The sequence below is a fragment of the Calliopsis andreniformis genome, chromosome 5 (genome assembly GCF_051401765.1).
Source record: "Calliopsis andreniformis isolate RMS-2024a chromosome 5, iyCalAndr_principal, whole genome shotgun sequence".
In the NCBI taxonomy this organism is placed as follows: domain Eukaryota; kingdom Metazoa; phylum Arthropoda; class Insecta; order Hymenoptera; family Andrenidae; genus Calliopsis; species Calliopsis andreniformis.
The window spans coordinates 5,337,865-5,355,348 of NC_135066.1; the positions used below are offsets into that span (position 1 = coordinate 5,337,865).

The 17,484-nt window shown below is 44.3% G+C and overlaps 1 protein-coding gene across 3 annotated transcripts in view; it reads right to left on the bottom strand.

Annotated features, from left to right (window-relative positions):
- The window catches only part of Hth (Meis homeobox homothorax), a 392,475-nt gene extending 375,418 nt beyond the window's left edge, over positions 1 to 17,057 (bottom strand). For all 3 annotated transcript variants that reach the window (XM_076379358.1, XM_076379359.1, XM_076379357.1), the window contains exons 1-3: positions 16,924 to 17,057; positions 8,264 to 8,523; positions 99 to 240 (exon numbers count right to left, since the gene is read on the bottom strand). In XM_076379358.1, coding sequence (XP_076235473.1) covers positions 99 to 240; positions 8,264 to 8,523; positions 16,924 to 16,938 — 417 coding nt within the window. In that variant the 5' untranslated portion in view covers positions 16,939 to 17,057. The remainder of the gene's footprint in view (positions 1 to 98; positions 241 to 8,263; positions 8,524 to 16,923) is intronic.
- Between the last annotated feature and the right edge of the window lie 427 nt (positions 17,058 to 17,484).

Genomic DNA, 17,484 nt, shown 5'->3' on the forward strand with positions numbered 1-17,484 from the left:
CTTTTTTCGTATTAAGTGTTCTAGTAGTTTCAGCATCAACTCTTCACTATAAATACTTATTCTAAGATCAATTCATTATTGATCAGTCAGAAACTCACCTGCTTGGAGAAAACAGCAATGTCCTCGTTGAAGCTCTCAGACGAGCACACATCGCCGCCCGCGACACCTGGTTCACGTGGTGTACACGTCGCCAGCTCGCACTTCTCGAAGATCAGCGCGAGCAGCGGGAACAAGGGGTGTCTGTAACATAAAAGAAAGGCAGAGTGTTAGAAGGAGAGGGCATGATAAAGGCGTAGTCGAAAATGGCGAAAACCGGGCGGGACCTGGCGATCGCGTATCGCTTCTCTCTTGCGAGGCAAGTAAGAGAAGGCTGCGTTTCGCGAGGACCGCCATCGGCACATTAATTAACGCAGTCGAAGTCCCGTTTCATTTTCGACTGCTGCTGATTTATTCCCAGCTGCTGCCGTACAAGAGCATTATCTCTGCGCAATAAATTAATCGGCCGATCAGTCAGCGATACTGTTGATTAAAAAACGATTAAAGAGGAGAAGCAAGGCACGGGCAAAAGCTAGCGAAAATAACTTTTCGCGAGTGCTATCGAGCGAGACGCGTGTTCGAGGGCAAAAACGTGTCTGAAGGAAATTATCTCGCGTTACGCGTTCTCCGTGAACAAATTCTTCGATTGAGAGACTCGGATCGACTGCTACTGGTTCATATAAAAATGAGATTGAATTGCTAGGATATTCCTGGGAGAAAAATAAAGTGAAATTTTCTTTTTCCACGGGTTACAAAACGATGTTTCCCTTTCTTATCTCGGTGCAGGGTAGCCTGTTAACGCTACGAGGACGCAATTAACACGGACCACCGCTGGCAGAAGAAGCGAAATTCAGCGTGAAGCGGTTCAATCGGAAAGCAACGAACGGCTCTGGCCGTTGTTCATCGTAAAACGGACCTTTCGCGCTCCGACGGCAACCGATCGACCGCGTTCTTGCCTGCTCTGATCAGTCCATCAACTGCTAGGCTCGTTCGTTGTACCCAATTCACGCTGTCGCTTTTTTCCAACGCCTGCGATACTTTCCTTCGTGGCCGCGGTGTTATAATGGAACGATTGTCCCGTGGGAAAGTTAACACCGTTTTGCGACTAGATGGAAAGCTGTCTAATGTCCTTTACGTGTTAACATTAAAGAGTAGATAACCACGATCATAATAACCATGGTGTAGCCTTAGTAGGAAAACAGATGTAGTCAGAGAAATATGGATAGCACGAGTAGGTATTAAATATTAAAGTGTTGTAGCATAAAGTGTAAAGTATAGGTACCTATACTCACTCATTGTCATTTAATTAAGTACAGAAATAAGTTATAAACTTCAACTATAATTTTCAAATTAAACACTGCAAGAATATACCTGTTCCAGTTGTGAAAAAGAAGATTCCCTAGCAGTGATTAAGTTGCCGCCATACGGAAATTATCGTAAAGATTTTTATAACGACTGGACTAGGTGGTTTTTATTAATGCAACGATAGAATATTTTTAAGGTGTTTCTCGTGGAAGAACGAGCGCGTGTTACACACGAGCCACGGTCGCCACGGCATTAGGAGGATCACCGGATAAGATAAGATTAGCCGATGCTGGTGCAACTACATTGCAACTGGGTAGAGAACTAATGTTTGTGATTTAAAGTGTAGCATCGAATAGGCTACTCGAGAGTGAAAAAGTGACACGTAATAATTCGTGTTCCCTCGTCCACTCGATACGATAAATCACTTGTTATCGAGGGGAAAAAAGTTGTCGGAGCTGTACGATTCCCGTTAATTGAAATCCGTGAGGTTTATGCTAATAGACGGGTCCCTCATTTCGAGTATATTACTGGATACTCTATTCGTTCCTTTTATCGTTCACATTACGATTATCAGATACACTGGTATATTATGTTGGACAAGTGGTTACATTAACAATATGGATAAAATGAAACGAAGTCACTGTGCCGTATTTTTCGACGAGTTGGTCATGAGATAATAAAATATAATCGAAGATCATTTATGATTTTGAAAGGTGTAGATATTATTATATCTACTGAAAAATAATTTGAAACGGTAATCCCCAATCGTCAGTTAATTTTAATCGAAGCCAACGATTTCTCGGTGGTCGCGTAAAAGGAGGGAAAAAAATAGCAGCTCCGATGGGGAAGAAATTTTTATGTGTCCTTAGAGGTCTCGAGACGAATCATCGAAGGAACGGCGCGAGAACGGGACCCAGGGATGTGTGGTAGCGCTATGGGGCAGAGGCATTGTGTACGCATGGTAGCGGGTCGCGTCTCGCTGCGTGGCAGACATAAAACGATTCGGAACGAATTTCGACAAATTGACGTGGCCGCCGCGAGCAACGGCTCTTGCGAACCGAACTGAAGCGAACCGAGTCGGACTAGCCGACAAAAAGAGTCCCCTTGCCCTCTTGTCCTCCTTCTGCTTTCGCTTCATCCACCGTCCAACCACCCAGCCCCTCTTCGAACCCCGTTTTCTATGTTACACAACCAGTCACCTTCAGTTTTCTCCTTTAAACTGAAAATACGCTCGCAGCATTTCGATTTTTGCTCAGAATCGCTGAAACTTTACAAATTTATAATCGTTATTTAGATTTCTCATTTTATCCGAACGTTAATGGGTAATATTAAATCGTAGCCATGGATAAACTAATCTTGCCTAATGCAGAGAAACTATAATTTGACCGATCAACTTGTCTTCATCGATTGAAAGGTTAAAGCAATTATGTAGTTTGGCGAAAGCAAAATGAGGTGTGAATTGAAAGGGAAAGCGAGACACCCAGAGTATTCATGAACGATGGTTTCCTTATAATAATAACAACTAATGAATTACTATCTATTACTTGATAATTATATATAATTAAATTCGTAAAGCACCATTATTTTTTAATTAGGGTCTCGTAGTATGCCCATTTATACCAGCACTAGTCTACCAATTATTACTCCTAATTAATCTGCAATATATTATATAGAATATAATTATCCCCACAATTATATCAAAACGGCGGCCAGGATTCAAAGAGAGCCACGATTTTTTCCAACCGCGTAAAACGATTTGTTCCTGAAGCAATTAGGAAAACCGCCAACTGGAGGGCAATAATGCGAATGGGGGGCGTTTAAAGCTCGCGTTTCTTAAGCGGCCGCGGTGCAGCAAAGTGCAACGTCGATGACAAATGACGGGTCGAAACGAGGTGTCAGAATGACGGGACCGCAGAAGGTAATGATATGATTGTCCGCTGTGCGCGGAGGATGTTTGCGGTTTTGCGGTTTCCGCCCTCGATTCGACGCCCTCCCTTTGTCCTTACCGACCTAGCCCTTTTTATACGCGACTATCGGCGATTTCACGCCGCGATTCGCAGAGGTATCACGATACACTGCTCGCCCCTACGATTCTTCATCCTTCTTTTGCCCCTTTTTGTGCGTATTCCAAAGCCTCGTTAGGGGTAACTGACGATACTAATGAAAAGAAATATTTGCGATTACCAACCGCAACGAAAACAGATGAATCGATTAAAAAAGAACTGCTGAAACTAATAATTTCACTTTGTCGGGGTAATACGATTAATTGCGATAGTTATCACGCGATAGAGTAGTCGACAACGACGGCTGATTTATCGAAATCGATTGTTGTATAAAAACGATGAGAATATTTATATAACCTGCGTTAATTAACTGTTTCATTTTTCAGTATTCTTTGAAGCGTTTTAAAAAATAATTGCTACGTGTCTTGAATGAAATAAAGCTATAAATTGTGGAATGGCATGAGGAGGAAGGTCTTCTTCGTTGTGAAGAGTCAGAAAGGGGAGAGTTTATTACCGCGTATTAATTAACGTCGATGGGGAATTAAAATATTGAAAGGGCGACCCCGTGAAGTCGAATCGGTGCACTCAGTGAAAGTGTGCCCCGACCACGCGTATCGCTTTTGCATGTTAATTTTATCGCGGTTTGAATAAAAATAACGCGGAACGCGCAACGCCGATAATAACCGATAAAGGTGTTGGCCAGAAAATCGATCGCGATATTACACTCGTCGAGAACTGTGCGAAATCGATGAGACAATCGTCGCGCCGTAATATTTCAACAATACACCGTGGTGGTCTCTTTCTGTACAAATTTCACGGTTTCTGCGCTCGATTTTCTGTGTTTCAATTATTTTATCCAAATTTGACGAACTTTCTCATCGAAGCTACACTTTATGATTAACTTTCGACGAATGGAACCCGTGTTCCTAATTGCAGCCAGATGTAGTAAAGAGGATATAATAAAGAATACCTAGAGTGAAGATAAAAAGAAGATAAAAGTACCTAGGAAAAGCAATACCAGAAAAAACGTTCATAATACGATAGTAATAAAAATCTGATGCTAGCTTATACAAAAAAAAAAAATAGTCTACTGTTTACGACGGGGTTAGTTAGCACTTTTATATTTCCACATCTTCAGGAAAATTCCTCCAGCCTTCGATAGGCCTATTCCCGAAGCAACGACTTCCTCGGTCACCTCGATTTCTCGCGAGAGATAAAAGGAGAAAAGGACGAAAAACGAGGGACTTTCTCGAGCTCGGCTCAATTACCCTCCAAAGCGAGAACGCGAACGTGTCCGTCAGCCACCAAATAAAACGTCGAGATCCTGTTTTCCCGGGTGGCTGTCCGACTGCAAGCCGTGCCGTATGATGTAATCAAACCGGCGCGGCGCGCACCAATCATTTCCATTAAACAGTACATTAATATTCATTACCCGCTCATCTGCTGAAACGTCACTCTAATGCACTAATTATCATCTATCAGAAAAAATGGAATATTAAATAGCCAGCGTGGCGTGTACGCCTCGCGCCGCGCCGTGTACACCGAATCGAGCACCGCGCAACTTCCTACATCGCGAGAAGAGAGCTCAACACGCGCGCACGCATCCCATCTATTTCGACGGAGATTTGCGTAAGACGTCTAATCCATAAATGACTCGGCCAATCATGCTCCTTGCATAAGGATCCGAGGTTCCCGTGATTGGCAGATTCGTCTGTGCGTTACGTCTGCTCCCGCTTACGTAAACACCCTCCCGCGCGATCGGCCACGGAACTGGCAAGAATCGCCGCTCGTTTCGTGCTCTTTTCTTTCCCGCCTCCGTACGCTTCGGCCTCCTGTCAATCTCTAGATAACGTTGTTCGTGCTCGTTCAATTTCGCTGGAATTTCTCGGCTATTCGGTAACTGTACCAAGTGGACCGAGATGCATAGACAAGAGAATACCTATAAATTGAAATTGGTAGAACAGAGCGAATTCTAAGAGTTATATTAACCGAAGGACACGAAGTCGCTCGTTTAATTTAACATTTACTAAACTCTGCTAGAAACCACAATACCTACAAAATGATCACTGGGTACTCTGATTCGAATTTCCCATGGACGAAGTAAATTCCAAGAAGAAACTCTACCAGTTACCATAGTCTGTCATACTCCTCAGGTAAGGTATACCAGATATCCATGGATTCCTCCAAGTGAGCGAAACACTCGAAAACAGCCATCGCCACGACCACTATCCTTCTTTCTAGCTACCGATAAATTACCCTGCCAAGTCGATGTCGCTGCAAGGATGGAAGCAACGATTCCTCGCCATAGCGAGATGAATGGAAACGAGTCCGATGACAGGGGCAGCGAAAATGGCCGGGAGTCTCGATTTCACCTGGACGACTCAATCGGTCGTGGCGAACGCGGCGAGTTTATCAACGGCGAAGGAAATGCCGAGCTGGTGGGGATCCGAACGCCCCTTCACGCGTTCCGAGAAAGTCCTGGAATCCGCTCGGTCTCGGGGGTCGGCCGGGCACACGACGAGAGGACAAATTACAGGGTGCGCGAAATAATGAGGCTCCCGTTCTAGGACGTACACCAGAAATCGGGCCATCTCGCGGTTATAAATCACGCGGGAACCACGGCCCACAGCAGCTTCGTAAAACGGCCAATTGACGAGTTCCAAGGGCCCGTCCCCAGTGGAAGCGTGTGCCACGGGACGCAGCCTCCACGCTGCAAGTACGCACTGTTACGCTGCATCACTCATTAGGATAAGATATAAGCAATAGAGCCTGACTGACGCCTATCTCCGCCCTTTGCCCTAAAGCTGGGTCGGTTATTGGGTATGATATGAGCAGTAGGCCTACATGGCCAGTAACAAATCTAGAAAACGTAAGATTGTCTATGCAAGATTAGTGTATAAGGAGCCTCTTCGCCGCGGTTCATTTTAAAATTTATCACAGTACTGTGAATGTGTAATAATTCTTGCGATACAATTTCTTGTAAAGTCTGCTTGAGACCTATTCTTAAGAAACTTCGAGTTATCAAGAAGAAGAGGGATTATTTCTCGGGGGAACTCCATCCTTTCAAAAGTGTATTTCATGCATTTCCAATAATGTGAAAGTGTCCAAATAGGTACTTATGCACGATAGTATATGTACACATATTTCCTCATGCTGAGAGGAGATTCTGTCTCTCTGTGTTTCTTTATCGTGTTTATGAATATGTCGATGACGGGATTCTAGCATTATCAATGATCAATTTCGCTGATAAGACAGCTCACCTTGAAGCTTTAATGCGGATGATAATATCTGCGGGAGGAAGAGAGATCTGCGAGAAGAATTCGTGGAAAATTTATTTTTCCTTTGCTTTAGGTGAGAGTTATAGCAAGTGTCTTATACTTGTGTCGATTCATTGGACTTTACGACCCTTTTTGGACGAAGTGTTGAAGTTAATGACTGAAGTACTGATTGAATACATACGAAATGAAAAATATCCTGGGATAGTGATACCTATCAATAGCCTCGATGAATGCATATTCTCAGAAGCACAGTTACAAGCGACATGTGCCAATATGCTTGTAATATGCTCAGTCAAGAGCAAATAAGATGACGTTGAAACGTTTGTCGTTTATCATACTCGATTCCTGTTATCCGATATTATCGATAAATCAAAACGCCTCGATAAGTTCCTCAAACCTTACTGACAATTGAGAATACAGTTCCCTATCTCCTACCTTCTTCGAGAAAGACGGAAATCCCATGAGACTGAAGAGACCTCAGAATCAGAATGAAATTCCCCGTTACAATCGCTTTCTCTGTGGCACCGAAATAAAAGTAGCAATGAAGGTTCCAGAAAAAGCTTCCATTCGTATCGCGAATTTCAAGCTCCGGTTATTCATACGATGCAAAAACCCGTGCCGATAGAGCCGCGTTAACCTCGCGATAATATTATTCCGCTGGAACCCGTGACACGTTGCAAAAACCGACAGCGTGACGCGCGAAGTGAACTGGTCACACGCCGCGAAAGAGATCGAAAGCTGGACACGCTCGAGCACGAAAGAAACACCTTTCCTCGTTTCTTTTCAAACCAGAAAAAAATAAATCGCGGAGAATTCGGCCGCGACGGATCGTGAATCATCCAGCTACGTATGCAGCACGCTCGAAATTTATTTCCTCCGCCCCCGCGTCAGCGAAAAACTTGGCGAGAATTTCTCCGAGGCGAACTTGAACATTGAATATTTAACTTACGTTCAAGTCGAGTGTTTTCTTATTCAAAACCGCGAGAGTCCTCGCAAAGGAGGAGAGGAAGTTACAATAAAGAAGCGCCTCGTGAATTTTCATGTAAATCATTCAACCATTGCGACTTATCAAATCCTATTGTAATATCGCGTTTCCCAGTGCAGGCCGATGTGTAAAGTTAGGAGGAGATTAATGCGAGATGGGCATATTAGCGGTAACACCGCGATAAGCGTTTGTTCCACGCGTAATTGGGCCCCTCGATTATGCGATCTGACTCGTTTCATGATGAGAACTAGTTTGATTCCTGTGCTATTGCTTTGAAGAGTGTTTACTCGTTATTTGAGGGGGGTTATGAAACCCTGAGAATTCATGAGATTTCGAGTGAATTACTTTCGCGAGGTATAGAGTTTGTGTCTGCTTCTTCCTGCTCAAGAAGTAAAACTTAGCAATTACTTACTAAAAAAGAAAATTCACGACAGTATTCCCAATTTTCTACTTATTTACCAGCCTCCCTCAATTACTCATAAATATGAATTTCCATTCCCTCAAAAAAAGAAAGTAAGCCTCACTCGGCCTCGAACTTAAGGAACTCCAGTAGCACTCGTCAAAGTGTTAACTCACAAGCTTCTAGCCTCGCCTCTATCGCCTACGGGCGACCTCGATAGAAAAAGGTGTAAGAACGTCAGGTGAGAAAGACTTACCCATAGATCGCGTCCTTGTCTCTCTTATGGACATCGGGCACCGCGGAGGCAGCGGCCGCGGCCGCCGCCGCGAGGACGTGCTGTGGTGGTTGTGGCGGGGGCGGTGGGTACTGGGGGTGCGCTGGTCCCATGCCCCCGAGGTGTGGACTGTGGTGGAGGCCTGGAACGCCCCGGGCGCTCCCGTGAGGATCGTACAGCCCTGCGCCACCGCCGCCACCTCCGCCCTCGAGGTAACTCCCGTGCAGCCCGCCGTCGTCATACTGAAACAGAAGGCAGATTTCGAGGGAAAAATTAGCGTGAATTATCGATCGGCTCCGCGGTGTCGGCAATTAACGCCGGCAGATGTTCCGCGCGTCCTAGAGAGATGCAGACGCGTCGAAGCATCGACGGAGAGGAAATTTATGGCCGCGCGCTCGGACAAAGCGACGGTGGAATAGGAGTAGTCAATGGGGCTGGAACGTTTCAGCAATTATTAGCGGAGGGTAATTAGAGTCGTCGATACGTATTGCTTTTCGACGTCGCGGATGCGGGCCCCCACAGGTGCACTTTGAGATATCGCCGCGAGGAAACCAGTAGCACGACAATCGCTATCCCGTCCCCGCGGAGGCGGCGATACAGGTTCGATTAAGGCGACACGGGAGGCGCGTTTTGTCGCGATTCTTTGTTGCAGCGCTCGGGTATAAGCCTTGCTAAAGGTGCACGGAACGCGAGGAAAATTCAGGAGATTAGCATCGATTATGTTCCGAGTATTAAAAATAGAAGTCACAAGTGTCCTTGTCGCGAGCGTCATAACTGCGGAATGTTCTCCGTTCCGGAGCAAAAATAGACGATACCTATGAGAATTCATTTCTACTGCGTGACAAGTGTGCCGACGCAAAGAGACGTGGAAAAACACGGGGACACTTGGAACTGGAGTTTACAGCGAAATGTCACCCCGTCAGACTGTTTCTTTCCCGAGGTTAATCGGTGAACCCGGTATACATGCAGGCGCAACAAAGTTCGCGGAGAGATAGACAGGTGAGACGTGAAGCTACGATCGCGCGTGGAGCGATACGAACGCGGACCTTTGGACAGGAGCTGCATATGAAATGGGAATTTTATGAGCGCTCGTCAAACGTCGCGGAAATGATCGATGAAATCCTGTGGATATTTAGGAAATGATCCAGGAAGCATTCTCGGAGCAACTCTTAAATATTGTACTTGGTTACTTAGAATACTATCTGCCAAGCTCCACTTTAAAATTGACCGAGTTTACCGAGTTCACTTATTCAGGCGAAACTAAATTGAATGAAATATTCAAGAAGATACCAAATAATATAACTAATAAAAATAGAATGTAATTGCACCGATATCTATGGTAGTAGTTCATTAATTATTAATGAATTGTATGTAAAAAAGTAGGTTTCAGTACGCGACTCTTTCAAGGATGTATTGAACTCTCCCAGAAAAAAGGAAATCGTTGAATATTATCAACAAAGTTCACGCGAGTGGACGAATGCAAATACGAATCGGACAAGTAACACATTGATGAGCAAATTTCTCGATACATCGACAGGACACGAAGAAGCGGAACATCGATCGGGAAGGAGCAAGGAAGGCAACGATTTTCTTGGCTCGTTGCGTATCGTGTACCACGTCACGATGGTACCACGGAAACGAAAGCACGTCGATTATTACCGCTAATTGCGCGGCTTGATCGTCAACTCGGAGAGCCAGTAATTTTATTGTAAAAAAAAAAACAAAAAAAAAAGAAGCAGAAGAAAAAGAACGATAAAAATTCATGGTTATCGAGGAGCGTCACGTGTGTGGCTTTCGACACGAATACATGGAGTACATGGTAATTGAGAATCCTTAATTGCAATCCGTTAGTCAGGGTGACATTGCGGAAAAGGTCCCACCAATCGTGGATCTTGCGTTTCAACTTAATCCTTACGCGCCGATTCGGTCCCGACTCATACGCGTGCGTGTAAATATCTCGAAGCGATTTTATCGCGATTATCGTAAAACCGATATTCTTCGTTCACTTTGAAAAGGAATTGGAACTTGTCGACCGATGTTGCACTCGCGAGATACGTGGAAGAAAAAATTTGACAAGGTAGATACCTATCTGTTGATACTTGCTACATCCCTTTCTGCGTTATTGAAAATGAGAAAAGGAATCCTCTTCCGAGCTTGTTGCGGTTCGATTAGTTCAACTTATGGTCTCATTATGTTGTACACAGAAATATGTGTACCTACTCGATTCTACAATTGCGGCTCATTTTACTTGGAAACTTATGAGGGACATCTACTTCTACACGCAATTTTACTGCATATTGCTAATGAGTGGTTATTTACTTGGAACTTATACTTAGATATACGTCGTCAGAAATGAAAGAAATTGGTAATGAAGTACCTATTGCATGTATGTGACTGAAGATATCTACAATATGTAGATACAGAATAGAATTCTGTATCAAAGAAGAATGTTTGCTTTTAATATCTAGAGGTTATCTTACAATTCACAGTATGTACTCAAACGTGAATCACAAGTACGTACTTCTGCACCTGCCGCGTAGCCTCTAGCTCTACCAAAAGAGCTAACAATTGCAAGAACATAGAACTCGCAAAACCCAGCACATTTCCCGAGAAGTTGAATTCCGGTAGCCAGGAAAGGATAGAAAAACGCGAGGCTGCATGCAATAATTTACGACGACGCACCTATGAAGATATCACTCTGATGGATAGGATGGATAAAATACATCTAACGAAGAAGCACAACTTTATCGCAATAACCATACCAAGGAATACAACTGAAATCACAAGTTCGCGAACGATCCAGAACGTGACAGAGAATTAGCTTCCGTAACGATTCTAAAAGGCTACACGTTGCAATTATGCGACGCGAACAACGACGCTCGAGCTAAATTATTTGGCGTAAATTTCTACGGTGCGAGACTACCTGCCCGATGAAATATTCATAACGCAATTAAAGGCAGAGGCACGCGCAATAACTCGCGCGCGGCAAGAAGTGATTCCTCTCGGCTCTTCAGAACAAAACCTTTGTGTACAAAGAACCGTCGATCGCGATTGTGTGAATTCTCGAATCTGAGAAACAAGGTTCATTTTCAAGAGGATAGGTCAAGGCGAGTGAGCCGCATAAATTGTCTGAGGAGGAGGAGATACGCACACGGAAGACGCGAACAGATTCCCTCCCTCGATCAATACGACCCCTGAACAGCAATAAATCTACGAATATTCATCGAGGGAGGCTGGATCACTCTAGGATCTAGGAAACTGATCAGCGATCGAAGGAATCGCCGTAGGCGAATTTTTCGACTGAATGAGGTAAACGGGGACCTCTGCTCTGTTCCTCTCGAGGGTTCAGCCTTGATGTCAAAATCAATTTTAAAATCGCAGGCATTGGGAAGAAGTATCGAAGCCACGCCACCCCACTGTAGCTATTAATCTTCGAGAGAGTGGTGGACTCCGCGAAAAAATTGCGAGGGAAGAGGGACCACAGTGACTCATGCGTTTCTTTGTGTACTAGGATACTGACTGAGCGCTACTCGAACTGCTTTCATTTTTGAGTGGAGATTGTCGCGACAAGGGAATGTTCTTTTCGAGAACTGAGTAGAAGATAAAATTTCATCCCTCGAAGGCGAGGAAAGACGGATGATCTTATAGAGATTGCTCTGCTTTCTAGAGGCACTTTTCTGTGAAGTGACATTTCCTCGTGACAAGCTTCACGATTGCAACTGTTTTGCTAATGAGATTATATCTACTATTACGTTACTCTTTACAGCAGCAATTACTATTCAACATCCCCCTTTCACTATTGTCTAAATTACATTCTCCTCACGTCATTAATCATATTAGGTACTAACATCATTACAGTATAATAGAGTCAATATTACTGTTATTAGAATTACCATTAGAGAAGCTTTCGATCTAATTCAACGACCAAGGAGATACACTTTATGATTAAACTACTCGACTACGTGAAATCCTCCGTAAAAAAGGAAATTCCTTCCTAAGAAGCGATACATATTCTCCGCCTCGATTATCAAGATACGAAGGATCTCGATTTCTGAACCGTCGCCAATTTGTTCGAATTAATATCGATTCAGAAAGAGTGGATCGCGGTAATCGATTATTAATCGCGGCGGGGGGAATTTATACAGGGAAAACCAGTTGTGAATGGAGCTTAAGGCTGCTTAGCTCCATTGAAACATGGCCGAGATTCCAGGACAGAGAAAGAAGCGCCCAGCGACGAGAGAGAAAGAACCCGACGACTGTTCGTTACTTTCTGATTGATGTCGACATTCGGAAAACATTGGAACCCTGTACGCATGCACTGGGACACTCCGCCATGTGCACCTCGACTATCTCGAGGATGCATCGTGTGCAGCGTTATCGTCCGCTCTTTTTCGACCGTCTCGTCGATCTTGAGTCTCGAACTGCTAGGGGACTCAGCGATAGAGAGGAGTTTCTGAACCAATTCCGCTGGAGCGTTTGAAAATTTCGAATGAGTCGTTAGAAACGTCTACTCGAATTCTCGTGAAAGTAAAACTTCAGGACATATGAAATTATACTTCATTAACGTTGCACTAGAAAAACAAGCGATTATAACTGTGAAGTTAGACTTGGTAATGAGTCAAGAAATTTGCGTACATTTGACCAGTAATATGTATATGGATGTACAACTCTAAAATTAGGTATCGCTATGCGGGGAGTAAAATATGCACGAATGTGCATAGTCATTGCCAGAAACACCGAAACAGACAGTTTAGGAAAATACCACTCATCGAAATAAAGTAGAGAGACTCTATGACATCCGAAACACGGTTTCGTTCTCGCTCAGTTAATGTACCGTTACCAAAGAGGCCCGCGAGTCGAGAGGTGCTGGAAACGAAAATGAAAAAGAAAAAAATCGTCTCATCTGGCACGGAGGAATGGAACGACGAGAAATCGATAGGACTTTAATCCACAGGCTAAAGGCCGATATCCGCGGCGATCGGGAGAGCGAAAGTGATTGATGGATACCCATAAATACATAATCACGGCTCGTTCCGTTGTATAGCGTGGACAAAAATTGACGCTATTCACCCGACTGAGGAATTTTCAATCCCGCTAGTACAGCCTGGTCGCGTACACTTTCGTTCTCTCGCAAAAAATCCTGGGGAAAAGTTAACAGAGCGAGGGTGGCTAAAAGTCGCGCGAGTAATATCGTTAACTCGTTTCCCTGACGCGAAGGGACGATTTTCTCGACAGAAAAGGGACATTCGTTCCATCGAAGCTCGCATAAATCACAGAGGGACCGCAGCGACAGGGTCAGGAAGCGCGGGCCATAAAATTACGCGGTGGATCCTGAATATGGAGGAACAAGAGTTCGATGGATTTGGATGCGACACAAATGAAGCACATTTTCGCGGTATTCGGATCGACGAGCAAGAAATTTCGCGAGACACAGTTTTCGACAATCAGAGATGCATCTTTACTCGTTTAACGAGTGGAGACTCAAAAGGGAAGAGAATTAGGCGATTTCTGGCGTCTCCTGTGCTGTTATTGCGATTGGGACTAGAAACCCTGTGTTATTTGAAGTGAAAACTCCGGACACTTTCTGAGTGGCTGTATTTGTAACCTACTCTGTATTTTCCAAGTGCAAAGACGAAGAGAAAGTTTTGAGATCATCGAATTCTCTTTACAAGATGAGTTTTTGAAAGAAGTACATTTGACAGCGGGATTGCAAGAGCAGCACAAGCGATGTCATATTTTTTATGCCTGATGAAGTTTCTTCACCTCAATTCGGAAATGATAAAAAGTTGAAAATAAAACGCTGGGACTTGACATGTGTCATGTACGACACGTCATCTGATAAGGAGTTAAGAATTTATAGCAGAAGCACAGGTGGAATGCATTAGCTGCAATTTCAGATTACGCTGATCAACCTTTTATCTAAAAAGTTGCGGTAATTAATGTAATACATGAGAAAATGCGATTGCTTAAGGTGCATCGGTAACGTCAACTTGAACTGTCAGTCACTCTGTTTCTTTCTTACTCAAACCGAGCGAGTCCCATACTTTCGATCACCTGCCACAGTGTAATAAACATCACTGTGGATATTTGAAAACACCTTTGTAGGAAATTTATACGACGTAACACTGAACTTTGCATTATGTAGCAGATACTGGTTCGTTCTGAAGAGGTGTCACATCCCACTAGATATGTAAAATAGGCCGTATAAAAACGAATTCTTTGCATCAACCACAGCGTAACAACTATTTGTACGTCTAATTTTTTCTGATAAGTAATTATCCCATCAACTCCAACAGAACACTGCCTGATAAGCGTAACTCTAACCTCGACACAGTGAATTTATAATTCAACTTTCCACGTATCTTGAATAAAAAAATTATGAAATATCTTTCGTTCGAATGCAAATTAACCATGAAACGAATCCCGCTGGATCACTGCACAGATGGACAGTACACGAAAGTCCTCGAACACTCGCGTACCGAACAAAATTCGCCAGGAGTGGATTTTCCAAAAAAACCTTGCACGAAAAAGGGAAATTGCTGGGTGCACCAGTGATAACGAAATTCTGGAGTCCGATAAGCGGTCCGCCTATCCCATTGAGAAATCGACGGAAACGTTTTGTCGAGATAGAGGATCGACGAGGATTCCGTCGGTAGGGCGCACATTGTCGCACAGAATTTGTTTCGTCACTCGAAAATCATACGGCACGCGAGCGATCGGCGGTTATCGGCGATCTCGTGAAGCTCTTTATCGGTGCCGATACCGTTTTCACTCGGTCGGGAGCTCGATAAACGCGTAAACGTCGCTGGGATTTGAAAAACACTACAGACGATTCCACTGTGCTACGAATTACCTCTGTTAATATTCCACTAGACGAAATCGCCAAGCGACGATCGAGCAAGGAAGTAATTGACAAGGGAATTGACAAATTTCACTTTAAGGAGGCGCTGATGCGTTCGTGAATAATTAGAGTTTTATTTCATGTTGGGTATAATTTTTGGATATTCGAGGGAGTAGTGTATCTACACATAGTTACATAGGTTTTGTTTTTGATTTTGAGAACTTCGGTTTTGAATAGTGATTCAGCGTGGGAATACAGACATTTTTTTATGTTCACAATTTTTACTCACAGTGTGGCACTTTTTGTTAGACAGTAGGCTTGAGAAGTAGAGGTTTGTAGAAACTCTAAAACCTCAATTATCATAACTGTGAATCATGATTTAAACTAACTCATGTGACGTTACTCATCTGTCTATAATAGTCTTCTACACCACAAGCGATAAAAATGATCTAAATTTCTATAATACATAGAGTTTGATATGAACTACCTTCATCTTCAAAAAAAGGCATGAAATTCAAAATGTAAACCAAGAATCACGCTCCACTGGATGGTGCATCGCGTCCGACGGACAGCTGAGAGAAGAGGATCTCATCTCGAAGCGAAACCAACGAGTTTTAACTATTTCCATCGACTTGCAGTGAAAATCGTGAAAAACTGACAGTTCCAGTAGCCAATGGTACGGGGCTGAAGTAAACCTGACATGAAGTAAAGTTGCCATGAATGAGGAAACATAATCAATTCTTTGTATAGCAGTAGCATCTGCGGGCAGCTTGTACTCTGGCGCTATCGATTCGACTGTTCGTCTCGATGGGATACGACAATTGTGTATCATGCAGGATATTCAGGCGAAACAATAATTTCAGGTTGTCCAGCTCGATGACTTCCCTGAGAGATAAGTCACCGACGGGTACTATAGTTTTAATCGCGACGATTATCGAATAACGACAGATCTTCTCCAAGTGAAGACATTTTTAAGTGATGCTTTATAACACAAAAATGAGATACATAAAGGGTTTGTGTTCGTGCCTTGGCAAGTAATATTAAATTGCAAGGGTACTAAATTGTGAAAGTTGCTATTTTTGTCAACTCGTTTTACCATTCAATAGCGATTGAGCTTTTCTAATCTTGAAAAGGAGCATCTGCATTTTAATGCATCACAAACAACCAATACTCCAGAATATATTTATACGATGTAGACACAAATATTTTCGAATATCGGCAGTATTTGCTCCGAACTATGTAGACACAATATTGGAACTCCTAATCGGGCAGAAGGCGAAAACACTTCACGGAACTACAGAATGGAATACCATGTTTATGAATCGACGTACGAGGCACCTTTAAAGCACCGAGTTCTATTGAGCTGCGGTCGCCGCGTTGCCCAATTACACCAAAATCCCACGTGAACAACAAAGTCCTTCCGAGTCCCAAACAACTTCGTATACAAATCGTCGGCCACTGAACCGAGTGTCCTGTATCGCGACACGTCGATACACTCCTCGTTACAAACTCGATCTACTCTACCCGAGCACTCCGCAACCTTACAAAACACTCAGAGCTCCCTCAACTTTCCTGAAATCCTAAACCTAATCTATCATTACACCAACATACGTAGACACCGAATTTGTCCATTGACGACTCTCTAGCCACAACGATTCGCCTACCGACGGGACACAGAGATATCTCGGTCGTGCAACAGCAATCGACACGTTAACCTCGCGAGAAGGGAACCATAGCCACTTCCGTTCTCCTAGCAACACGGAGGGGCTCTAAAAACGACAGATATAATGTAGACACGTACCCTTGGCTGCGCCATGAACGCCCTGGCCGCGCCGGGGAACTCTGCGTGCTGAGCCACCGTAGCGGCTGTATTTTCCCACAGTATAAGCAAGTAACCACTTCACACACACACGCACGCACACACGCACCGTTTTCTTTTTCACTTCTCGTTTCTGTCGATTTTCGAGCACTACTCGTGTTTACTCAATCCGCGACGAAGAATCCTCCCAAGAGACACAGTGGCCGTCGGTGGAGAGTTCTCTGACACGACGAACGGCGTCGGAACGCTGGCGTGGTGCTGTGCGCGTGGACGCGGCGGGAACACGTTCACCGCGTCGTCGTGGTCGTCGTCGTGGTCGTCGTCGCCCGACGGCGTGCGGACCGAGCGACCAGCCTGTGCTTGCTGCTGCTGCTGTCTCGTTCGCCAGGAACTGAGGTCTGGCTCCGTCGGCCCTCGACGGTCCCCTCGACGGCTGGAGCCGAGTCGTCCCGCGACGTGACGCTGTGACGGCGAAGAGTGTCGCGAGGCGAGCGTCAGCAGTGCTCGGCACGCGCGCTTGAACGCTGCTGGAGGACCACGGCT